The following is a 25,326-nucleotide window of genomic DNA, read 5'->3' as shown; positions in this document are numbered from 1 at the left end:
CGCCGTTCGCCGGGCTCCGCCGGCAGCCGAACCGCCCCGACAACGCCCCCTCAGCCAGCAGGCTCCGCCTCCGGCTTCCGGTTGCGTCACTTCCGCCAGGAGGTGTGGCCGCGGCGCGCAGGCGCGCGGGGAGGCGCAGAAGCGAGTTTTGCTGGGGGAAGCTCTGGAGGGAGGTGGCGGCTCTGCTGGGCGGGCGGTGGCGATTCCACGTGCTCCTCGCGGCCGGTTGAAACCGTTGGCGGGCGCTGGCTGAGAGGTGAGGGGCGGTGGCCCAGAGGTCCGACCTAGGAGGCTGGGGCTCAGAGAGTGGGGAGGGGGACGCGCTGTGGCCGATGCCTGCATTTCCACCGTTAGAGAGTCTCTCCTTTGGCTTATACGCATGGAAGGAGGAAATGCATTCAGGTCCCATTCGTACTCTGGGGAAGTGGAAGGAGTCCCGGATTTGGGATGACCAATTCCTCCCGGTTTTAAAATGGAAAGGTCCTCGTGCCGGGAACCCACAGAGGGGGTTGCATCCAGGATGGTTGGTCACCGCTGGACTGGGCTGCAAGGCTTGCGGCATGTTGGGGATGAGGCGCTTGCCTTCTCTGAGTCTTGGGGAGCTGGGTCCCAAAGGAGGAGGCCTTAGGGCATAGTGTTTGAGAGCCCGGGACTTAGGGCCAGAATAGCTGCGTGTGAAAACAGGTTTGCCACTAACTGGATGTGTGACCTGCTGCAGGTTACTGAACCACTTCGTGCCTGGTCTGTCAAAAGGGAATAATATAGAATCTAACTCAGAGGATTCTTGTGAGGATTACATGAGCCCAAACGTGTTAACCGCCTATGATAGGGCTTGGCACATAGTAGATGCTCAATAAATGTCAGGATCTTCTGCAACTCCTGCCTCTGAGGAGGGATTAGGGGCATGAGGTGGGGTGTGAGTGAGTGCAAGGCTGCCTTTCCTGCAGAGGGCCCATCTGGGACTTATTCAAAGAGCTCCCCCAGCCTTCCCCACCAGTGCCTAGCATAGTGCCTAACAGATAGGCTTGCACAGATAGTTATTATACCAGTGTTTAAACCCGTGCTGGTGATGTAGTGTGTGGGGAGGGTGTGAGACTGCAACTGGGAGGCAGAGAGACACGGCTCAGCTTCTCCCAGCCTCAGCTGGCTCATCTGTCCAGTGGAGATGGGTGTAACTGCCTCCTAGAGTTTTTGCAGAGCAAGGAAGAGGTCCTCCCTGAGTGCACATCCAGACCCTCATCACCCCACATTCAGAGGTTTAGGTGTGATGGTGGACAGTTTGTACTTGTCTGTCCTTCCTTTTCACCATACCCTTCATTTCTTGGAATTCTCCCTTCTCCCCGCCACCCCCCAGGGGGCTCAGGACTGGCCTAGTTGACCTGATGCATTGTTTCACAGATGGGAGAATTTAAGTTCTGAGGGTTGAGTGCTCAAGGTCACAGTGCTCACTGGGGGCTGTTGACAGCTTGGCCACTCAGGTGGGCTGTTTCGGTGTGTGATGGTGGCAGTGGGGTTTGGGTCTGTGTGTGTATGCGAAGGAATGTTTTAAGAATAGTTTTGTTTTTTTTTTTTAATAAACAATACAAAAATGTGTAGGGAAGAAGGTAAAAAATCATTCCAAATACAATCCCAGAACAAACCTGAGTTCATGTCATCAGGGAACAGGGTAGTAGCGTGGACACCCATGGGGTGGGGAGCTATAGGAGACTAGAGAGAGTTTATGAAGATGGATGGGTAGACTGAGGGTTACATTTAAAGAAGCATGTGTTTGGAGGGGACTGGGAGCCATGTCATTGATGTGCAGATTAATAGATCACAAGAAATTATACCATTGGGTAAGGATCCATCATTGACATCTGGTTATTTAACTTTCCACACAGTGCTCTACTATAGATAATAGACCCATTTAACAGATAAACAGAATCTGCGAAGTGTAGGTACCTCAAGGTCATTTAGTTTTCACTTGGCAGATGTGGGCTCCAGCTCAGATCCTCTGGCCCTGACTCCAGGCCCAGGTCAACAGAACTCGGCCACCGTCTTGCTAAGAGGAGACTGAGGTGCCTGGATTGCTTCACAAGTTCCCGGCCCCGTGCTGATGCTGTCTGTTGCCCATCAACTCAGCGCTACTGTCCAATACCCATCATACTCTGCTGTGACAAGGGTGGTCCCCTTGCCCAGTGTGGCCTGGCTTTAGGCTAAAGACTTAGGTTTCCTTTAAATGGACGGTCATGACATATATGGCACCTGAACCCAGTAGACAGGTGTCCTAAAAGTCTTAATGCAGCATGTTTTTAGCTTTTCTCACCTCTGAGCTACAAATGTGACAAATTTACCAAAAAACATCATTTGAAAGTTGAATTATTTAAATTTCTTCCACATTTATTTAGTCTTGTGAAGTTTGAATGAGTTGAGTCTTTTGTTTCAGGAAGTGCAGTGCTATCTTCAATTAGAGGAGCTGAATTTTCACAGGGTGTCTTTTTGTAAGTTTGTAGCGTTTGCACTTCCGAAATTGTCAGCCCTGCACTCAGACTTGCCAGGCAGGCTGTGCAGTTAGGGTGGTTTTGAGCTTGCTGTTTTGCAGCCCCTCCCTCCTCTCCCCACACAGGCACACAGGCAAGTGTTTACTGCATAAAAGAAAGGGGTAAGCTCCTTACAGACCTTATCTCCTTAGCAAGCAGGTGGCCACACTGCCCCCATTGCTCATCAACTATAAAAATGCAGTGATGGCTCTAAAAATCCAGAGGCACTGTGAGACTGAGTTCTGGCTTTCTGTGCAAGCTACGCATTCTACCTTTTATTTATTTATTTATTTATGGCTGTGTTGGGTCTTCGTTTCTGTGCGAGGGCTTTCTCTAGTTGAGGCAAGCGGGGGCCACTCTTCATCGCGGTGCGGGGGCCTCTCACTTTCGCGCCCTCTCTTGTTGCGGAGCACAGGCTCCAGTCGCGCAGGCTCAGTAGTTGTGGCTCACGGGCCTAGTTGCTCCACGGCATGTGGGATCTTCCCAGACCAGGGCTCGAACCCGTGTCCCCTGCATTGGCAGGCAGATTCTCAACCACTGCGCCACCAGGGAAGCCCCACATTCTACCTTTTAAAGAATCGCAACAAATTTCTAAATGCGAACATATGCCACAAAAGACCAAATGAAAACGCTTGGAGGGGTATTTTTCCGACGGACATGTGACCAAATTCTAATCCTCTCCTGAATTGATGTTTACACTGTGTATGGTTAATCCCCAGAGGTAAAACATGTTTTACACAGATATTCCGAGCATCTTTTTTGTCAACATCACTGGCTTCTTTGAGTTGATAAATTTTGTCTCCAGCGGTCCTCCTTCAGGCCTTTAATTCCTGACCTTCCACTGCAGCCTGCACCTCCCAGCTGGATCTCAAAGGCTGCCTGAGCCTCCTCCCCTCCCCTCTCCCCCTTGATTAAGATACAGAATAGACCTCAAAAACGAAGGTTGGAAAGCGCCAGTCCAGAGCTTCAGTTTGAGGGGGTATTTTTTTCATTGTTGAATCTCATTATGAAAGTACTTTTAAATTTTCCAGCAGATAATTTGGCTCATCGCAGCTGCTTCTGCCTTGCGTGTACGATGACAGTCCGTTTCTTGGTGATTAATTAATGGTTTACTCTCATTCTTAGACCAGAGTGCCGCGAGAGACTATTTATTTGACAGTGTGGTGTTGGCTTTTGTTCTGGCCTTGTTCTCTCCTCGTGAGGCAGGGTGGCTGCTCCGTTGCCTGCCAGTAATCCGTCATCCTGCTGCTGGGTGCAGAATGCTGGCTTCGGGGGAATGGGTCATAGTCCAAGTGATGCCAGCCCCCCAGGACTTGTGACTGTTTCACATGTCTTTACCATAATCAGATGAGAAGATGGTCTTTGTTGGTGCGCATCCCAGAACAGTCAGGTTTGTTTTCCTCTGGATTCTCTGCTAGGCTGTAGCTGACCACATGTAACCCTGGTGGTGAGCTGAGGAAGGGGTCCTGGGGTCAGGGACCCTCGTTTTGTGTGTAGCACATCAAGCAAACTGACATCGGACAGTGCTCCGCGGGGCCAGAGACCCCCAAGAGAGACCAGCTGGGCCTCTGTAAACCCTGGAGTTGCAGCCAGGATGTACATTTCCATTCAGGGTTGAATGGATGGGAATAGCCCTGATCCTTGCTTAGGTATGTCCTCTCCAGCAGTGACTCAGAACGTGGGAGTGGAGGAGAGACAGTGATTTCATACATGAGAATTTTCCACGACCCAGGAGTCACTCATTTGTGCTGAAGGATTCTCAAATGAAGTCTTATCCTGAAACAAATTGTATCATTTTACTTGATCCTTACCTTCACCATGAGGAAGAAAGTGCTGGGTTAAACAATTGTTCTCAGTATTTTTGCTGTGAAACTTACTTATAATGTAAAATGACAATACTCTTAGAATCTAGTGATAAAAAATTATATAACCCTGGAAAGTTACTATGACTTCTGTCCCACTTTTAGGTGAATTCGTGTTTTCTTGAGCACAATAGCATCTCCGTGAACTTTTAAAATGGTAGTTATGTGTAGGTGTGGACCCACTTAATCATGGGGCAGTGCTCGGGACACTTGGGTTTGGGAACACCCTCCAGTAATGCGGCACCCAGCATTGGGACACCTGAATATGGTCCCATTTCTTTCTTATTGATCTGACAGGGAGCCACACCTACTCCTGTCCATTAAAACTGAGAGGCACATCCTCATTTTTAACATCTGGTGGGTACATAGTTATGCCTATATGAGTGCTTTCTGTGCTTATAGAAATTATTTTTAGGCCTCTTCTCCACTTTCTAAACCTTTCTCAGTTCCCCTTGTGCTGTGTTCGTATTGTATTTGGGGACTTGAAATAATTTGCAGCGCATACCTAGAGGCATTAGAGAGAAAGAGAAGGCATGTATGCACTTTAAGTTATTGGGAAACGTAGGATATTTCATTTAACGCCCCCAAAACTCTTCATCTCTAGAGACAGCCTGCGAAGCTTAAATCCTGATTCTGCTACTGTGTGACCTTGGACAAATTACTTAATCTCTCTGAGTCCCAATACCTCATGTAAATTGAGAACAGTAATAGTCCTTACCTCATAGGGTTGCTGTGAGGATTAAGTAAGTTCATTAGCGTAAAGATTTTAGAATAGAGCCCAGCACACGGTAAGCACTCAACAAATGTTAGCCATATTATTATTGTTGATTATAATTTTACTTATGTGGTGGTAGAGGTTTATGTAGATTGCTAATCAACTTTGATTCTGTTGTGTTGTTGTTTTCATGTGAAAAGCTAGCTGTCTGAATCATATATTTGGAAAAGAAGCTTCAGACTACAATGATAATTATATTTTTTCCTTTTTGATTTTCTTTTAGGATAAGACTTAAAACCTGTCTTGGATAAAAAATATTTAATCATATAGCTAAAAATGGTATTTTTTACATGCAATGCATGTGGTGAATCAGTGAAGAAAATACAAGTAGAAAAGCATGTGGCTCTTTGCAGAAACTGGAATGTCTTTCCTGCAATTGACTGTGGTAAAGACTTCTGGTAAGTTCCACAGAATTCAGGTAGATCCATAGTAAAGGTCCAGACCAGTTATGGAACCCCTGGTCCCACAAAGCAGTAAAAAAAAAAAAAAAAAAAGAATAAGCAAGAAGCAAATTTGAGGAAAGAAATTAAGAAAGAAATTAAAAGTAACCTTACAAGACCATTTGCCTTTTAAGGGTGATTTAAAGAGGTAGACTCAGGGAAAGGGAATTGTGGGTTCGGTCATAATCTGATCAGTCTGTGGACACTGTGTTGTCAGTGTCTGCTGTTGTGTCCTTGGCCACCATTACCAGACCCAGGGAGGTGGACCACGTGGAGTAAGGTTTCAGGGGTGTGGTGTGCTGATCACAGTGAAGAAAATGGATTTATCAGACCGGAAAATGAAATTTATTTAATTCACAGTGGAGGAGCTATCTGGGAGAATAGGCTCGGCCCTCCCTAGAATATCAGCGGATAGCGGCAGTGAAGCTCCTGGCCCCCCGTGTGTCAGGTGCTTCCACTGAGGGGGTCTCTGGAAAGGGGAGGACTGAGGGGAGGGGGGCAGGATGGATCTAGCTCCTCCACTGTTTCTTCGGGAGGGTCATTTGCCAGTTGGCCAACCTCAGCCTCGTACTGATTTCCCTTCAGCTTCAGAGGGTTCAGGTAAAAAAGGTCATTTTTGGTGCATCTGCCCTAATGGCCTCTATGGCATTTGGGGGATATTTGCTGACAGTCCCTTTTAATTTCTTTCTAAAGCAGTGATATTTAAAAAAAAAAAAAAAAAGTTTGGAAAACTGCTGAAGTCTTCGTTCATGTCTAATCCTAGAGAGGAAGGATATATAGAACAGGTGAAAATTGGGGTGGTTTCTCCTTAGGGGACTTTGCCCTCAACCTTGTCCCAACGTTTCCCTGAGGACCCCATAGAGCTTCAGAAAGGTCGTTTGAGACAGAATCGAGTTTCCTTTTTTTTCCAAGGCTCTGAGATCTTTTTTTGTGACCTGATACCACCATTTTACACCACCTTTTAACTTAGTCTACAACTGATTATTGATTGCCTACTATATTACCAGGAAGTCCTACAGGTTTTGTAATTTAAGATAAAGCCACCCTGTTGCAGAGAATTCTTTTCTTTTTTATTTAGTATATATTCACATAAGAAAAAAAAAAAAAATGCTGCCTATCAATTTGATTTTAAGACATTTGTATATAAAAATGGGTGGAAAGTTTGGTGTGGTGGGTTTTGCAACAGTTGGGAAGAAGGAAAATGTGATGTGACCAGGTAGGTTACCAGCATAGTAAGTGAAAGAGGTGGGATGGCCGTGCAGAGCACAGATGTGAATGTAAGTTGTGGACGCAGAAGGCTGGGGCAGCGTGCTAGCTTTAGACAGAGACTCCAATTTGAGAATCAATCTAATGGTGGAACTTTCTCACTTTAAGGGGTTGACGACTATAAAACCACGTGAAATGCATAAGTGAAGATCAGAAGTATGGTGCAAAGGGTATGAAGGTAAAACCCACAAAGGTGATGTTAAACAGCAGGCATGGATTCAGGTTTCAGGTCTTTCTTTTTTTTTTTTAATTAGTATTTTACTTGGCTAGTTTCTCTCTCTTTTTTTTTAAGACTCAAGCTGTTTGTTTTTTAATTTATTTATGTTTATTTTTATGTTATTTTTGGCTGCAATTGGGTCTTTGTTGCTGCACACGGGCTTTCTCTAGTTGCGGAGAGTGGGGGGCTACTCTTCATTGCGGTGTGCAGGGCTTCTCATTGCGGTGGCTTTCTTTGTTGCAGAGCATGGCTCTAGGCGCGCGGACTCAGTAGTTGTGGCGCATGGGCTTAGTTGCTCTGCGGCATGTGGGATCTTCCCGGACCAGGGCTCGAACCCGTGTCCCCTGCCTTGGCAGGCGGATTCTTAACCACTGCGCCACCAGGGAAGCCCTGTAAGATCTTTCTAATTCATCAAGAAGCTTCATCTCACATCTTCTACTTTCTTGGGACACCTAAGAAACCAAGAATAAATGTATCATCTGTGCAGGCAACACCCAGAAACATCACGTCTTAGGATAGAGCTCTTTATTTCTCTTTCAGTACAACGGCAGTGTATTTTGTCTTTACACGTTTTACAGATTTCTTGCAAAAATATTTCCTAATTCTCACTGACTTTCCCTTGGCTACGAAACCGAACGGAAGCTTTCTAATCTGTATCTGCATCTAGTGATGATGCAACTTTTATAACTCAAACTATGTTAAGCTGTGATGTCTGTCATCAGAGTCGGGCAAAACAGAGACATTTTCATAAATGTGAGGAATTTTCTACTTCTAAAATAAAATGAAAACATACATTATAAAAGTGGCAAAAGCAACGAAATCCATAATTTACTGAGGTATAACTTCCAGTATGTTATTCACATTTACAGAATAGTAGCAGGAGGAAAGATTCAGAAAGGAAGGTAGGAGAATGAAAAGACAAATGTCATCTGTGTGGAAACTCTGTATTTTCCTGGAAATCAAATAAATAGTTACTCTCTTTGATGACAGAGTTTAAATGTGTATTTTCTGATATTGACTAGCTTACTGAGTTAGAAAACTCCTGGGAGGGAAAATCGGTTCACAAAGGACTAACAAAGCCTGCCAGTGCAGGTTGAGAAGCTAGTGAGACCCCTTGTCTTAACTGAGGTATTTGGGCTGGCGGCCGTCAGCCACACTTTGGGGCGCTATGTCTGCTCTCCCTGAGCACCAGATGACATTCCTAGGCCCCTGCGCTAGAGGTGCCTGGTGTGTGAGTTCTGTGTCTGTTGACATCACATCTTGAATGAAATCCTCTAGAGCAGAGGTCAGCAAACTACAGCCCACAGGTCAGATCCGGCCCACCGCCTCTTTGTAAAGTTTTATTGGCACCCAGCCATACCCATTTGTTTACACATTGTCTATGGTTGCTTTAGTGCTACAAGGACTGCACTGAGTAGTTAGGACAGAAACTGAATGGTCTGCAAAGCCTCAAATCTTTTCAGAAAAGGTTTGCCCACCCTTGTTCTAAACTGTCAGGCTTCAGCAGCCGTGCCACTGTATTAGAGATCCGAGGACTTTGTTCCGGATTCTGTCCTGGTGCACCGGTCCGCTCCCCATCTGAGTCCTCTCTAGCTCCCTAGCTGGCGTCGTTAGCAGACACCTAAGACCGAATGTGGTCTGCTGGGAGAGTGCACGGGTCCTGCTGCGACCTGTCCAACAGACATGGATTTGGGTATTTATTCTTTTCCTTAAATCCTTAAACCCTCCAGTTTTAAAGATTGAATTTTGGAATCCCATCAGTGTTAATGTTCACCGAGCATCCTTCCAGATGTCTCTGTGCTTATACACGGAGAGTGGATAGTGGGTCAGGGAGAAATACCCTATTTGGCATGGATCACAGTGTTTTCCTCCAAACTTGGTCTCCGGTGCGCTTCTCGTCTGGTTCCGCACGTGGCTCTGGCCAGTGCTGAGCTAGCCTGACTTCTTCCTTGTTCATGCTTTCTTGATTTGTTTTTCTGCCTGGGTGCCTTATCCTCTTTGTATCCTATGTCAGTTTTTTTCTGGTCTGTTTATATGTAGCTGCAGTTCTTCCGTAATGCAGGGACCCTTTCCTGCACTATATTTGTTTAGCTGCATTATTTGTCTTTATTTGTTGGTTCATAAGTGACCATCTTTCTTATGTATTGCCATCTCCCTAACTTTAATAATTACCTTTTTCCTCTGCCTTCACGGTGATTGCCATAAGCCCTTTCTCTAGATCACTTATTTATTTTTCATCTCTGTTCTTGCTATGTCATGTTTGTTTGTTAGATTTATTCCCTAGTCCCTAGAATATCCATTTTTGTCTTATTCTTTTGATCACTTTTGGTTTGTTTATATTTTTTTCTTTGTTTTTAAAAATTGTGATAGATTATACATGACATATAGTTTACCATTTTAAAGTATATACAACTAAGTACATCCACAATGTTGTGCAACCATCACCACCATCTATCTCCAGAACTTTTTCATTTTTTGATAGGGATTACATTTGAATCTGTAGCTCTCTTTGGGTAGTACTGACATCTTAATAATATTGTCTTCAATTCATGGACATGGGATATCTTTCCATTTATTTGTATCTTTAATTTCTCTCAGCTGTGTTTTGTAGTTTTCAGTATATGTCTTTCACCCCCTTGGTTGGTTAAGTTTGTTCCTAAGTATTTTATTCTTTTTGATGGTATTATAAATGGAATTGTTTTCTTAATTTCTTTTTCAGTTTGTTTACTGTTAGTGTATATAAATGCAACTTGATTTCTGAGTGTTGATTTTGTATCCTGTAACTGCTGAACTTGTTAATTGGTCCTGAAGATTCTTTTTGTGGAATCTTTTGTGTTTGCACCATATAAGACTATGTTATCTGCGAACAGAGATTATTTTACTTCTTCCTTTCCAATGTAGATGCTTTTTATTTCTTGCCTAATCGCTCTGGACTTTCAGTACTATGTTGAATTTGTAAGCATAGACATTAATACAAAATCTGTACGTGAAGTGTGAACCCTCTAGTTTGACTTTCATGAAACTCATCGGTCAATTATTTATTGTTTTTGTTTTATCTTCCTTTTTTGTAGAAAATTAATGAATTAATAAAAAGACCCAGTGTCGGCCCCAAAGTGAGGGAACTTTTAGGGCAAATTAGTGGTTTTGACAACGTTCCCAGGAAAAGGGCGAAATTTCAGGTATGTATTTGATATGACTTCCTTGAATGGAAGGGCTATGGGCCTATTGGTGACAGCTTATGTATACCTGTCAAAATATGGGATAAGTGGGTTTTTTTCTTTTTTTTTTCCATACAGAATTGGATGAAGAACAGTTTAAAAGTTCATAATGAATCCATCCTGGAACAGGTGTGGAATATCTTTTCTGAAGCTTCCAGCAATGTAAGTCAGATCTCACTCTAGACTTGTAGTGTGGCAAAAATGATTGGTAATAATGAAATGGGAATGTCTTATTTTTGGAGGTCAGGACAGCCTTCTTTTTCAGAGAGCCTCTCTGTGCCTTCATTAATGGGAAGGAATAAACAGTGCACTGCAGAGAAGATTTCCTTATTGTGCAGAGAAAGGTATTTAATCCCAATGTTTGATAATGGTACCAGTTAACATGAATTGATCCGCTTAGAAATCAGGCAGCGGGAAGTGTTAGAAAGAACGGGACCTTCGGGTTTCTGACAGATCTGGTTTGAATCCCTGCTGTGCTGTTTGCCAAGCGTTTGATCTTGAGCATGTTATTTAACCTCTCTGAGCCTAAGTTTCCTTATCTTAAATAAAAGTGGGTATTTATACTCAGTACTTACTGGGTACCTGATGTGTGTCAGGCCCCAAACAAAAAATAGAAAATATCTCAGGTGTGATAATGCCACCAAGAAAAATAAACAGGGTGAGGACAGAGAGGGTGACTAGGTGTTCTTTTAGGTGTGGGGTGAGGGGTCACAGAAGGCAAATGAGGGTATACAGGCATCCCAGCTCATGCCCAGCAGGTAGGGGGCACTTGGTAAGTGCTGGTCTCCTTCCTTCTGCTGGACGGAGAAGTCGTTGGAGTGAATGAGTCAACCACCTTCAGTCAAAGTGGTTTGATCAGAGAGGCCCCAGATGTGGAATATACATGCAGGGTCTTACTTTGATATCTTGTAGGCACATTCTTGGTTACATTGTTAAACATTTTTCTCATTAATTCAGTTGCACTTAGCTCCTACTTGGGGCTTAAGTCCCATCTGGAGACACATTGTTAGTGTTTCAAAAAAACAGTGGCATCTGTCTGGTCTTTTATTCTAGTCACCTTGTCAGCAATTGATTTGCTTTTTTATGTAGAGAGAATAGTTTTGGCCACAAATTGGGATAAAAATGAAACTTTCTCTTGGCAGTATATCTAGCGTTTGTCTCTAAACATACAAACTAGGCCTTTGAAACCTTAATACCAATCATTTAATTGGCATTTATGTGGCACCTGCTTTTTAAAGGTTATTTACATTTTAACTAAGAATCAAAAGTTTAAAATTACTTAGTTTAACTCCAGAGCTCAAAAAAAAAAAGTGTTTTCCACTTTCCTTTTTAAAGCCGTGAACATACTAAGAATTAAATAAAATAACCAGCAAGCAGCTTGTGGTAAACTCTGAGCTCTGTAAAATGAGGCTTGTTATTGCACTGCCTTTGTACAGTAAATGTCCCAGCACGTGCCTAGAGATTGTGGTGCAAACAGTTCAGAGGCCCCGGAGGTGCTGGGCTGGAGGCTTTATATTCTTCTCAGCTGCAACACTCTCTGTACCCTGGTGCGCATCGCACCTGGTCACTGTGGACACAGCCATCCTCAGGCCCAAGTCCTGCCCTCCAGAGCTGTATTCTAGTGGGGGAGACAGACAGCTGAGTATAAGGGTTGATGCTATGGTGTCAGGTGGTGATATGGGCCAGGAAGCAATGGGAGGCAGGAGACGGGGCAGAGAGTAAAGGAGGGCGCTCTGTCAGGAGAGAGTCGGTGAAGTCGTCCCTGAGGTGACCACGTTGGAGGAGAGCCTGGAATGAAGTAGGAAGTAGATGGGGAGTGAATTTGTTCACTCATTTATTGAGTGGCTGCTGGGTGGATGAATGTGTGTTTCCCTCCCTCCTTCCTTTCCTCGCTCTCTCCCCTCCCTCTCTCCACCTTCTCCCAGCAGCTGGGGGATTGGTTTGGAAGTGGAGGCGAGGCAGCAGCTGGAGACTTAGCTGAACGGGTCAGTCTCGGGGCTGCGGCGCTCAGACCCTGGTGTGATCATGCTCGCTACACACTGTACCCTAGGAGGGAGCTTGTAGGACAGGGTGTCCCTCTTCCTCCTGAGATCCTTTCTGAACTCATCCCCTGCCTCCCCCGCATGTACATGGACGACTTGACTTCTCTGAACTGCTGCTGAGAAAACTCCAACTATTTAGTTTAATCTTTAGTATTAATATCTTAAATGCTACTCTGAGCCGGGGGCTGGGCATTAAGGGTTGCCTGAGGCGGGAGCTCACTAGAGTTCTCGTCTGTCAGTGAAAGCCAAGCCTTCATCTGGTCCAGCTTGGGAGCAGCATTCCCCCCTTGTGACCTCGCCTCTCAAAGGAGGAGGACTGCGGTGACTTGTGCCAGTCACCTGGCCGGTAACTAACAGGGATGGAACGTGGGCCCTGGCCTCGGACTGTCCACCACACCTGCAGCAGCCCCAGAGCCGCCAGCACTGACCTTGGCCCTGCCCCTCCAGATGCATCAGGGCTCCCCGAGCAGTTCAGTGAATTGCTCCACATCCTCTCTTGAGAAAGGGCAGGCCTAGAGACTGCAGCATATTTATAGTCAGAGGACAGCAGGCAGTGGGGCTGGCTTTGCTGAAGTCATTTTTAAAAACAATCTGTGTGCTGGTTTGAATAAGGTGGTGCAGTAAATGGGAAGTTTATCTTATTCCAGCTCACATTTCCATGGCTCCTTACTCACCACTTTATACTCTGTCCAGGTGTCCCTGACTGTCCGCTAAGGGTAACCATCAATCTAAACACTGGTGATGATAACAGCACCTCTGCCTAGTACTCAGTAGTTTACAAAACTCTTCCCGTACATCTGGCTGCTTTATTGAGCATCACTTTTCTCATTTTATTCGTACATGAACTGTATCAGGTAGATATCACTAGCTTTCTTTTCACAGACGAGGAAATAGGTTTGGAGCAGATAAATAACTTGCCCTGAGTTACCTGGTTAGTAATGAACAGAGCTGGAACTTGAACCCAGGTCTGCAGATGCATAAATCTGGTGGTTTCTGCCACACCTACATGCTCATCTTCTACCTAAAAGGCAAATAGCGAGCCAGAATTAAAGGTCTGGCTTTTACGTGACATACGGATTCTTCACTTTTCCAGTGGAATGAAAATGTTAAGTGCAGAGAGGAATGTGGGCTGGGGGTAGTTTTTTCCATTTTTGTATATTTACTGCTACATGTTAACTGTTTTTTTTGGGGGGGGGGGTCACAGTTATAAAATGGTAAATAATAACAATTTCCTTAGAAGAATTTATTCAGTAGATACATGAGACGATATGTGTCTGGAATGAGTATTTATGTGTTTCTTGGTTTTGCTTAATAATAAGGAACCAGTCAGTAAGGGGCAAGATCAGCAGCCGCTGGAGCAAGTGGCCAAACCATGTGCAGAGAACAACGCCAAGGTCGCGTCCTCCAAAGCAAATGACAGCATGGAAGAGCCAGCAGAGACGAAGAAGAATAAGAGAGAAAGGAAGGAAGAACGGCAGAAGAAGAGAAAAAAGGAAAAGAAAGAACAAAAATTAGAAAACCACCAAGAGAATTCAAAGAGTCAGAAGCCTAAGAAGCGCAAAGCAGGACAGGAGGCCGAGCAGGAGGCTGCAGGGAAGAAGAGCCAGAGGAAGAGGAGCAAGGCTGAGCGCACCCAGGACGGGGCGGTGGACGGAGGCGCGGAGCGGGGAGGGGAGACAAAAACCAGTCTAGGGAAAAGAAAGCGGAAGCATTCGGAAGGTTTGTGGCTAGCTTATACTCCAGGGTTTGTTTTTTGTTTTGTTTTGTTTTTTGTTTTTTTTATAAATTTATTTATTTTTGTTCATCTTTGGCTGCGTTGGGTCTTCGTTGCTGCGCGCCGGCTTTCTCTAGTTGCGGCGAGCTCCTCTTCGTTGTGGTGCATGAGCTTCTCATTGTGGTGGCTTCCCTTGTTGCGGAGCACGGGCTCTAGGTGCTCGGGCTTCAGCAGTTGTGGCTCACAGGCTCTAGAGCGCAGGCTCAGTAGTTGTGGCGCACGGGCTTAGTTGCTCCGCGGCATGTGGGATCTTCCCGGACCAGGGCTCGAACCCGTGTCCCCTGCTTTGGCAGGCGGATTCTTAATCACTGCGCCACCAGGGAAGCCCCCCAGGGTTTGTTAAATACTTTTTAAGCTGTGAGTTTGGGATATCTAAAATCTGTTAGACCTTGCCTTTTGAACCACGTAAGGCAGAGAGCATAAGGTTTGGGATCAGGCCGTCCTGGGCTTAGTCTGGGCAGGTGCCGTCACCTCGCAACTGCCCATTTTGTCATCTGCCTTGGAGGAGAAACCCCATGGGTCTGGGGTGCTTGGGGAATGAGCAGGGTGATGGATGTGATGGGCCTGGCCATGTAGGCCTCTCATTAAATGGTAGCTGCTAGTATAAATGTGAAATATTTTTTTAAATCTTTCTAATTACTTAGTTGAAGCAGATTCTAAGAAGAAAAAGATTAAGCTCCCGGGACATTCTGAGAACGGAGAACCGGAAAACCATGAGGCTCCTGCGAAAGGTATGGCTGCCATCATTTGGAAGCTCTGCCCTCTTTAGGCTGGGGGAGGAGGAGGAGAGCTGGGCCCGTCTGATGGTCATGCCCTCCGGAGGCACGTGGAAGAACTTGAAGCAAAATCCGCTCTCTAGAGTGTGACTGCTAAGTAATGAGGGAGAGCTGTGTGAGTTGGTCTTACAGGGTCTGTCCAGCTTTAAGGATAGAATGTAAAGCTGTCTGGATTGGAAGCATGTGTTATCTTTGGAGCTTAAAATAAACCCTGGTTCTGAGGCCCTGTTCGCTCTCCCTGCTTCCTTGTCCCTGCCTCTCATCCTCTCTGAGAAGTACCCTGAGGTCCAGCCGGCCTTGTCTGTTCCTCCTCCCGTCTCTGGGTCTGTCCCTGCTGTCCCCGTGCTCGGAGCCCCACGGCCACCCCGTCCCTCAGCCAGAGTGCGCAGTTGTCAGCTCCAAGGTTCCTCTTAAATGCTGCCCCCTCCGCAGAGCTGTTCCCACTGCTCAGGCCTAGAGCACTCCCTAGGGTCCTGCCAGTCAAGGACAGGCCCGAGGACCCGATGGGAATCGAGACTTTATTCACAGAACTTCAGTAACTGCCCAAGTTGGGTTAGATTTCTTAGCTTGTAACTTTGATTATGTGAAGCTTTTCTTTTTTTTTTTTTTTTTAAGTTAAATTTTCAGTTTTGATATAATTGTAGATTCACGTCCAGTTGTAAGAAATAATACAGACTTACGGATCCTTCTGTAGCCTTTACCCCATTTCCTCTGAGGCTGATACCTCACACAACTGTAGGACAAAACTCCACTGGGCTGTTGACCTCGTACAGTCAAGAGACAAACGTTCGCATCCCCACAAGGACCCTCCTGCTGTCCTCTTATAGCCACACCCACTTTCCTCTCTCCCCACCCCCTCCTTTACCCCAGAGGTCAACACTGTCCGTTTACCTCCATTTACCTCTCTGTTTACCTCTCCATTTCTATAATTTTATAGTTTCAGAATGTGACATAAATGGCATCATTTAGTATGTAACCTTTTGAGACTGGCTCTTTCCACTCAGCATTATTCTCAGGAGATTCATCCAGGTTGCCGCACATCTCAATAATCCATTCCTCTTCATTGTGAGCAGTGGTCTGGTGTGAATGTACCACAGTTTGGTTATCCGTTCATCTGTTGACAGACATCTAGGTTATTTCCAGTTCAGGGTTATTATGAATAAAGTTCATGTACAGTTTTTCCTGTGGACATGTGTCATGTTTTCTGGAATAAATGTTCAGGAGTGCAATGGCTGTCTAGTACGGTAGTTGCATGTTTAGTTTTTTAAGAAACTGCCAACTTCCTCAAGAGTGGCTGTACCATTTAATATTCCCACCAGCAATGTGTGAGGGGTCCAGTTTCCCCACACCCTGGCCAACATTTGGTGTTACTATTTTTTATTTTAGCCATTTTAATGGGTATGTAGTAATAGCTCACAGTGGTTTTAATTTGTATATCCCTAATGACGTTGAATATCTTTTCATGTATTTATTTGCCATTTGTCTATCTCTTCATTAAATTGTCTGTTCTTGTTCTTTGCCCATTTTCTAATTGGATTGTTTGATTTTTTTTTTTTAACTGTTGAGATTTGAGAGGTCTTTATATATTCTAAATACTAGTCCTTTGTGAGATATGTGGTTTGCAAGTTTTTTTCAGTCTGTAGCTTGTCTTTTTATCCTCTTAACAGTATCTTTTTGTAGAGCAAAAGTTTTTTATTTTGATGAAGCCTCATTTATCCGTTTTTCCTTTAAGAGATGATACTTTTGATGTCATCTAAGAACTCTCTTTGCCAGCCCTAAATGCCAAAGACTTTTTTTTTTTTTTTTTTCTTTTGTTAGCACTTTTATGAGTTCATCAGTTTTTCATTAGAGTTCTGAAGATGCTTATTCATTCAGTTCAGCAGTACAGTCAGTTACCAGAAACCTGTACTTGTCAGAGTCTTTTCCATGAATTTCTTGAAGATGAAACCCTTTTATAGGAACATATTTGCAAAATCATCAGAGTACACCCAGAACTGTCTGTAAATGACAAAAGACTTAAAAATGACCACGGTTAAAGATTTGATGAAAGTTCATAATAATGCAGTTGACAAGAAAATTAGTTATTTCTGAGATATACATTTTAAAGTAATAACTAGGATTATTACTTATAACATTATACCAGAACATATAAGATTTTTAGAAATTTCATACAATGTCTGAAACATTTATATTAACATATTTCCATACAAATACAAATATAAGATTTTTAGAAATTTCATGTAATGTCTGAAACATTTATATTAACATATTTCCATACATATTTCCATACAAATACAAATATAAGATTTTTAGAAATTTCATGTAATGTCTGAAACATTTATATTAACATATTTCCATACAAATACAAATATAAGATTTTTAGAAATTTCATGTAATGTCTGAAACATTTATATTAACATATTTCCATACAAATAACCCAATGAAAGTTTAGTATTAGTTGTTTTGTTTGTTTTTTTATACTGCAGGTTCTTATTAGGCATCAATTTTACACACATTAGTGTATACATGTCAATCCCAATCGCCCAATTCAGCACACCACCATCCCCACCTCACCGCAGTTTTCCCCCCTTGGTGTCCATATGTCCATTCTCTACATCTGTGTCTCAACTTCTGCCCTGCAAACTGGCTCATCTATACCATTTTTCTAGGTTCCACATACATGCATTAATATACGATATTTGTTTTTCTCTTTCTGACTTACTTCACTCTGTATGACATTCTCTAGATCCATCCACGTCTCAACAAATGACTCAATTTCGTTCCTTTTTATGGCTGAGTAATATTCCATTGTATACATGTACCACATCTTCTTTATCCATTCGTCTGTTGATGGGCATTTAGGTTGCTTCCATGACCTGGCTATTGTAAATAGTGCTGCAATGAACATTGGGGTGCATGTGTCTTTTTGAATTATGGTTTTCTCTGGGTATATGCCCAGTAGTGGGATTGCTGGGTCATATGGTAATTCTATTTTTAGTTTTTTAAGGAACCTCCATATTGTTCTCCATAGTGGCTGTATCAATTTACATTCCCACCAACAGTGCAAGAGGGTTCCCTTTTCTCCACACCCTCTCCAGCATTTGTTGTTTGTAGATTTTCTGATGATGCCCATTCTAACAGGAGTGAGGTGATACCTCATTGTTGTTTTGATTTGCATTTCTCTAATAATTAGTGATGTTGAGCATCTTTTCATGTGCTTCGTGGCCGTCTGTATGTCTTCTTTGGAGAAATGTCTATTTAGGTCTTCTGCCCATTTTTGGATTGGGGTGTTTGTTTCTTTGATATTGAGCTGAATGAGCTGTTTATATATTTTGGAGATTAATCCTTTGTCCGTTGATTCATTTGCAAATATTTTCTCCCATTCTGAGGGTTGTCTTTTTGTCTTGTTTATGGTTTCCTTTGCTGTGCAAAAGCTTTGAAGTTTCATTAGGTCCCACTTGTTTATTTTTGTTTTTATTTCCATTACTCTAGGAGGTGGATCAAAAAAGATCTTGCTGTGATTTATGTCAAAGAGTGTTCTTCCTATGTTTTCCTCTAAGAGTTTTATAGTGTCCAGTCTTATATTTAGGTCTCTAATCCATTTTGAGTTTATTTTTGTGTATGGTGTTAGGGAGTATTCTAATTTCATTCTTTTACATGTAGCTGTCCAGTTTTCCCAGCACCACTTATTGAAGAGACTGTCTTTTCTCCATTGTATATCTTTGCCTCCTTTGTCATAGATTAGTTGACCATAGGTGCGTGGGTTAATCTCTGGGCTTTCTATCTTGTTCCATTGATCTATGTTTCTGTTTTTGTGCCAGTACCATATTGTCTTGATTACTGTAGCTTTGTAGTATAGTCTGAAGTCTGGGAGTCTGATTCCTCCAGCTCCGTTTTTTTGCCTCAAGACTGCTTTGGCTATTCGGGGTCTTTTGTGTCTCCATACAAATTTTAAGATGATTTGTTCTAGCTCCGTAAAAAATGCCATTGGTAATTTGATAGGGATTGCATTGAATCTGTAGATTGCTTTGGGTAGTATACTCATTTTCACAATGTTGATTCTTCCAGTCCAAGAACATGGTATATCTCTCCATCTGTTGGTATCATCTTTAATTTCTTTCATCAGTGTCTTATAGTTTTCTGCATACAGGTCTTTTGTCTCCCTAGGTAGGTTTATTCCTAGGTATTTTATTCTTTTTGTTGCAATGGTAAATGGGAGTGTTTCCATAATTTCTCTTTCAGATTTTTCATCATTAGTGTATAGGAATGCAAGAGATTTCTGTGCATTAATTTTGTATCCTGCAACTTTACCATATTCATTAATTAGCTCTAGCAGTTTTCTGGTGGCAGTTTTAGGATTCTCTATGTATAGTATCATGTCATCCGCAAACAGTGACAGTTTTATTTCTTCCTTTCCAATTTGTATTCCTTTTATTTCTTTTTCTTCTCTGATTGCCGTGGCTAGGACTTCCAGAACTATGTTGAATAATAGTGGTGAGAGTGGACATCCTTGTCTCGTTCCTGATCTTAGAGGAAATGCTTTCAGTTTTTCACCATTGAGAATGATGTTTGCTGTGGGTTTGTCATATATGGCCTTTATTATGTTGAGGTAGGTTCCCTCTATGCCCACTTTCTGGAGAGTTTTTATCAGAAATGGGTGTTGAATTTTGTCAAAAGCTTTTTCTGCATCTATTGAGATGATCATATGGGTTTTATTCTTCAATTTGTTAATATGGTGTATCACATTGATTGATTTGCGTATATTGAAGAATCCTTGCATCCCTGGGATAAGTCCCACTTGATCGTGGTGTATGATCCTTTTAATGTGATGTTGGATTCTGTTTGCTAGTATTTTGTTGAGGATTTTTGCATCTATATTCATCAGTGATATTGGTCTGTAATTTTCTTTTTTTGTAGTGTCTTTGTCTGGTTTTGGTATCAGGGTGATGGTGGCCTCATAGAATGAGTTTGGGAGTGTTCCTTCCTCTGCAATTTTTTGGAAGAGTTTGAGAAGGATGGGTGTTAGCTCTTCTCTAAATGTTTCATAGAATTCACCTGTGAAGCCATCTGGTCCTGGGCTTTTGTTTGTTGGAAGATTTTTAATCACAGTTTCAATTTCATTACTTGTGATTGGTCTGTTCATATTTTCTCTTTCTTCCTGATTCAGTCTTGGAAGGTTATACCTTTCTAAGAATTTGTCCATTTCTTCCAGGTTGTCCATTTTATTGGCATAAAGTTGCTTGTAGTAGTCTCTTAGGATGCTTTGTATTTCTGCGGTGTCTGTTGTAACTTCTCCTTTTTCATTTCTGATTTTATTGATTTGAGTCCTCTCCCTCTTTTTCTTGATGAGTCTGGCTAATGGCTTATCAATTTTGTTTATCTTCTCAAAGAACCAACTTTTAGTTTTATTGATCTTTGCTATTGTTTTCTTTGTTTCTATTTCATTTATTTCTGCTCTGATCTTTATGATTTCTTCCCTTCTGCTAACTTTGGGTTTTGTTTGTTCTTCTTTCTCTAGTTTCTTTAGGTGTAAGGTTAGATTGTTTACTTGAGATTTTTCTTGTTTCTTTAGGTAGGCTTGTATAGCTATAAACTTCCCTCTTAGAACCGCTTTTGCTGCATCCCATAGGTTTTGGGTCGTCGTGTTTTCATTGTCATTTGTCTCTAGGTATTTTTTTATTTCCTCTTTGATTTCTTCAGTAATCTCTTGGTTATTTAGTAACGTATTGTTTAGCCTCCATGTGTTTGTCTTTTTTACGTTTTTTTCCCTGTAATTCATTTCTAATCTCATAGCGTTGTGGTCAGAAAAGATGCTTGATATGATTTCAATTTTCTTAAATTTACTGAGGCTTGATTTGTGACCCAAGATGTGATCTATCCTGGAGAATGTTCCGTGCGCACTTGAGAAGAACGTGTAATCTGCTGTTTTTGGATGGAATGTCCTATATATATCAATTAAATCTATCTGGTCTATTGTGTCATTTAAAGCTTCTGTTTCCTTATTTATTTTCATTTTGGATGATCTGTCCATTGGTGTAAGTGAAGTGTTAAAGTCCCCCACTATTATTGTGTTACTGTCGATTTCCTCTTTTATAGCTGTTAGCAGTTGCCTTATGTATTGTGGTGCTCCTATGTTGGGTGCATATATATTTATAATTGTTATATCTTCTTCATGGATTGATCCCTGGATCATTATGTAGTGTCCTTCCTTGTCTCTTGTAACATTCTTTATTTTAAAGTCTATTTTATCTGATATGAGTATAGCTACTCCAGCTTTCTTTTGATTTCCATTTGCATGGAATATCTTTTTCCATCCCCTCACTTTCAGTCTGTATGTGTCCCTAGGTCTAAAGTGGGTCTCTTGTAGACAGCATATATATGGGTCTTGTTTTTGTATCCATTCAGCCAGTCTATGTCTTTTGGTTGGGGCATTTAATCCATTCACGTTTAAGGTAATTATCGATATGTATGTTCCTATGACCATTTTCTTAATTGTTTTGGATTTGTTTTTGTAGGTCCTTTTCTTCTCTTGTGTTTCCCACTTAGAGAAGTTCCTTTAGCATTTGTTGTAGAGCTGGTTTGGTGGTGCTGAATTCTCTTAGCTTTTGCTTGTCTGTAAAGCTTTTGATTTCTCCATCAAATCTAAATGAGATCCTTGCCGGGTAGAGTAATCTTGGTTGTAGGTTCTTCCCTTTCATCACTTTAAGTATATCATGCCACTCCCTTCTGGCTTGCAGAGTTTCTGCTGAGAAATCAGCTGTTAACCTTATGGGAGTTCCCTTGTATGTTATTTGTCGTTTTTCCCTTGCTGCTTTCAATAATTTTTCTTTGTCTTTAATTTTTGCCACTTTGATTACTATGTGTCTCGGCGTGTTTCTCCTTGGGTTTATTCTGTATGGGACTCTCTGCGCTTCCGGGACTTGGGTGGCTATTTCCTTTCCCATGTTAGGGAAGTTTTCGACTGTAATCTCTTCAAATATTTTCTCTGGTCCTTTCTCTCTCTCTTCTCCTTCTGGGACCCCTATAATGCGAATGTTGTTGCGTTTAATGTTGTCCCAGAGATCTCTTAGGCTGTCTTCATTTCTTTTCATTCTTTTTTCTTTAGTCTGTTCCGCAGCAGTGAATTCCACCATTCTGTCTTCCAGGTCACTTATCCGTTCTTCTGCCTCAGTTATTCTGCTATTGATTCCTTCTAGTGTAGTTTTCATTTCAGTTATTGTATTGGTCATCTCTGTTTGTTCGTTCTTTAATTCTTCTAGGTCTTTGTTAATCATTTCTTGCATCTTCTCAATCTTTGCCTCCATTCTTATTCCGAGGTCCTGGATCATCTTCACTATCATTATTCTGAATTCTTTTTCTGGAAGGTTGCCTATCTCCACTTCATTTAGTTGTTTTTCTGGGGTTTTTTCTTGTTCCTTCATCTGGTACATAGCCCTCTGCCTTTTCATCTTCTCTATCTTTCTGTAACTGTGGTTTTTGGTCCACAGGCTGCAGGATTGTAGTTTTTCTTGCTTCTGTTGTCTGCCCTCTGGTGGTTGAGGCTATCTAAGAGGCTTGATGGGAGGCTCTGGTGGTGGGTAGAGCTGACTCGCCAAAGACTTTTTTTCTGTTTTTTCCAAAATGTCTTACAGTTTTAGATTTTACACCCAAGTCCATGGTCAATTTTGAGTTAATTTTTATGAGGTATGAGACTTGGTTCAAGGTTCATTTCTTTGCTCATCAGTGTCCAGTTGGTCCACACCATTTGTTGAAAAGGCTGTCTTTTCCCTCAGTGAATTGCTTTTGCACCTTTGTCAAATATCCATTGGGCATATTTGTGTAGTTCTGTTCTGGGTTCTGTTTCATTGGTTTGTGTATCCGTCCCTCCACCACACATTCTTTTTTTTTTTTTAATATTTATTTATTTATATATTTTTGGCTGTGTTGGGTCTTCGTTGCTGTGTGTGGACTTTCTCTAGTTGCGGCAAGCGGGGGCTACTCTTCGTTGCGGTGCGCGGGCTTCTCATTGTGTGGCTTCTCTTGTTGCAGAGCACGGGCTCTAGGCGTGCGGGCTTCAGTAGTTGTGGCACGTGGGCTCAGTAGTTGTGGCTCATGGGCTCTAGAGTGCAGGCTCAGTAGTTACGGCGCACGGGCTTAGTTGCTCCGTGGCATGTGGGATCTTCCTGGACCAGGGATTGAACCTGTATCCCCTGCATTGGCAGGCAGATTCTTATCCACTGCGCCACCAGGGGAGCCCCACCACACATTCTTGACTAGCGTAGTTATATCCAAAGATTTAAATTGGGTAGGCTTATTCCTCTCGCTTTTCAAAATTCTTTTTCAAAATTAGAAGATTTAGAATAATCTTACCTATATCTGCAAAAAATCTTGCTGTGATTTATGTAGGAATTGCATTATACCTGTATATCAATCTGGGGAGAATTGATCACTTTACTGTGTTGAGTCTCCTACGCCATGAACATAGCATGTCTTTCTGTGTATTTAAATCTTTGAATTCTTTCATTAGCATTATGTATCTTCAGCCTACATGTCTTCATCTTCCCAGAAGCAGAGGTTCCCTAGATGAGTCCTAACCTGCTGACAGGAATTATTTGTGGCTGTCCTCTCTGGTTCAAGGTTCAGCTCCTTTTGCTCATCTTTGCCTTTCTTACTGTGCTTAGACAGCCCCTTGATCTTAGTGGATCCTTAGTAAATCTTAAGTTCATTAGATACAAGTCCTATCTTTTTATAGGAATTTATAGGATGGTGGTACTTAATGATACTTAGTTAACCTGCTCACTCTAAGAATGAGTTCTGTGGATGGTAGTCAGCACTTCTCGGCCACTGTGATTGGACGGGTCAGGTGTCTGCAGCATGGTACTGTGGCATCCTGTCCGTTCTGGGCTTCTTCATTCCTGGGTAGCAGCAAATAGATGGTGCAGAAATGGTTTCTTAACCCTTTTGGTAGGACAACAAAATACAGTGTTTTACATGTAATTCTCTATATTGTAGGTAAATTCAACTGGAAGGGAACTATTAAAGCAGTTCTGAAACAGGCCCCAGACAATGAAATAACAATCAAAAAGCTAAGGAAAAAGGTATGAAGTATGAACCAGGTATATATAAGCTGGGGAGAATCAGTTCTTTATTTTAAAATGTACAGTTTTGTTCTGTTTTTCTAAATCTGAAATACTGTAGTGTGTATGTGTGTGTCTCAGTGACTTTCAAGTTGCTCCTTTTAGCCCCTCAGGGCTTGTGGGGAAGGGATGGAGCCAAACCCCATTCACACTGCCTCAGCCAGAACAGTGCCTACATTAAATATGAAAATTACTGCTCTAGATATGTTGCTATCTTTTGATTATTGCAGAACAATGTTTTTTTCTCATTGTAACTTTTTATTAGTGTCTGAAACATGCAGCCAAGTGCTCACACGTGTACAGCCACATGAATTGTCACGAGCAGGACACCCTTGTGTAACCAGCACCTGGGTTCTTTCATTTGTCACTGTCGGCCTTATTGTGGGTCAGAGGAAGAACATTGTAGGTCAATTTTCAGGACAAATACACCCATTTGACAGTTGTTTTTCTTTGTGAAGGTTTTAGCTCAGTATTATGCAGTGACAAATGAACATCACAAATCTGAAGAGGAACTCCTGGTCATCTTTAACAAGAAAATCAGCAAGAACCCCACCTTGAAGTTATTAAAGGACAAGGTCAAGCTTTTAAAATGAACATTTTTATATTTAAAAATCGAATCCATTCCATTGATCTCTTCCTTTCACAACTGTTTGTAAAACATGTAATGAATTATAACAACTCAAATTTTGCTTTCCAAAGCTGTATTTTTAAGTTAAGAAAAAAATATATTTTTGGTAGAACTTATATGAGAAAATAAAATATATTCTTGTCCCAAGTTCTAAATTTGTGGTAGTGAAAATATTTTTAAATGTGACAGGTCAAAAAATAACTTGGTCAGACTAGGAAGCAGTTGTTTTAACTACATCACTTCTACACATTTTCAATTAGAGGGTTTTGTGGGTTAGTTTTTTGCGTGGTTTAAATGTACATGTGAATTGTAGTATTTCATCCAGGAACAGTCGAAACAGTCTTTTGTGTGTCATAATCCTTGCCCAGCCAGAAGTTCTGCTCTTTAGAGGGGGTTTCTCTGTAACAGTTTGGCCCATCCGCTCTGGCCCAGTCCATCTTCGGCCAAAGATGGCAGATTTGTCGGTGACTAGATTTTGGGGTGTGGCCTGTGACCAGGTATAGGGAACTAGCTCGTTTGAAACTGAATCCATTATTCGGTGCCCCAGTTGGATTGACATGCTTTCAGAACTGGTCCTCTAAATCTTAGTTTATTGTGCAGGAGGAGAGCCAGGCCACTCTTTGATATTTGAGTAGGTTTTGCCCACAAGTCCCTTCACAGCTGGTGTGTGTGGTAAGAATCACCCCTTTAACC

The 25,326-nt window shown here is 42.3% G+C and overlaps 1 protein-coding gene across 1 annotated transcript; it reads left to right on the top strand.

Annotated features, from left to right (window-relative positions):
• Positions 1-117: 117 nt before the first annotated feature.
• LYAR (Ly1 antibody reactive) lies at positions 118-24,612 on the top strand. The gene is given in 10 exon segments (XM_036852045.1): positions 118-256; positions 5,380-5,554; positions 6,971-7,023; positions 7,026-7,084; positions 10,151-10,258; positions 10,376-10,459; positions 13,659-14,058; positions 14,758-14,844; positions 23,881-23,966; positions 24,464-24,612. Coding segments are annotated over 9 exon segments (1,134 nt in total). The 5' UTR covers positions 118-256; positions 5,380-5,432; the 3' UTR covers positions 24,599-24,612.
• The last annotated feature ends 714 nt before the right edge of the window (positions 24,613-25,326 follow it).

This window comes from Balaenoptera musculus, chromosome 5 (genome assembly GCF_009873245.2).
Source record: "Balaenoptera musculus isolate JJ_BM4_2016_0621 chromosome 5, mBalMus1.pri.v3, whole genome shotgun sequence".
NCBI classification, from domain to species: Eukaryota; Metazoa; Chordata; class Mammalia; order Artiodactyla; family Balaenopteridae; genus Balaenoptera; species Balaenoptera musculus.
The sequence above is the reverse complement of the archived record's forward strand: the minus strand, read 5'-3'. Positions and strand labels throughout refer to the sequence as shown.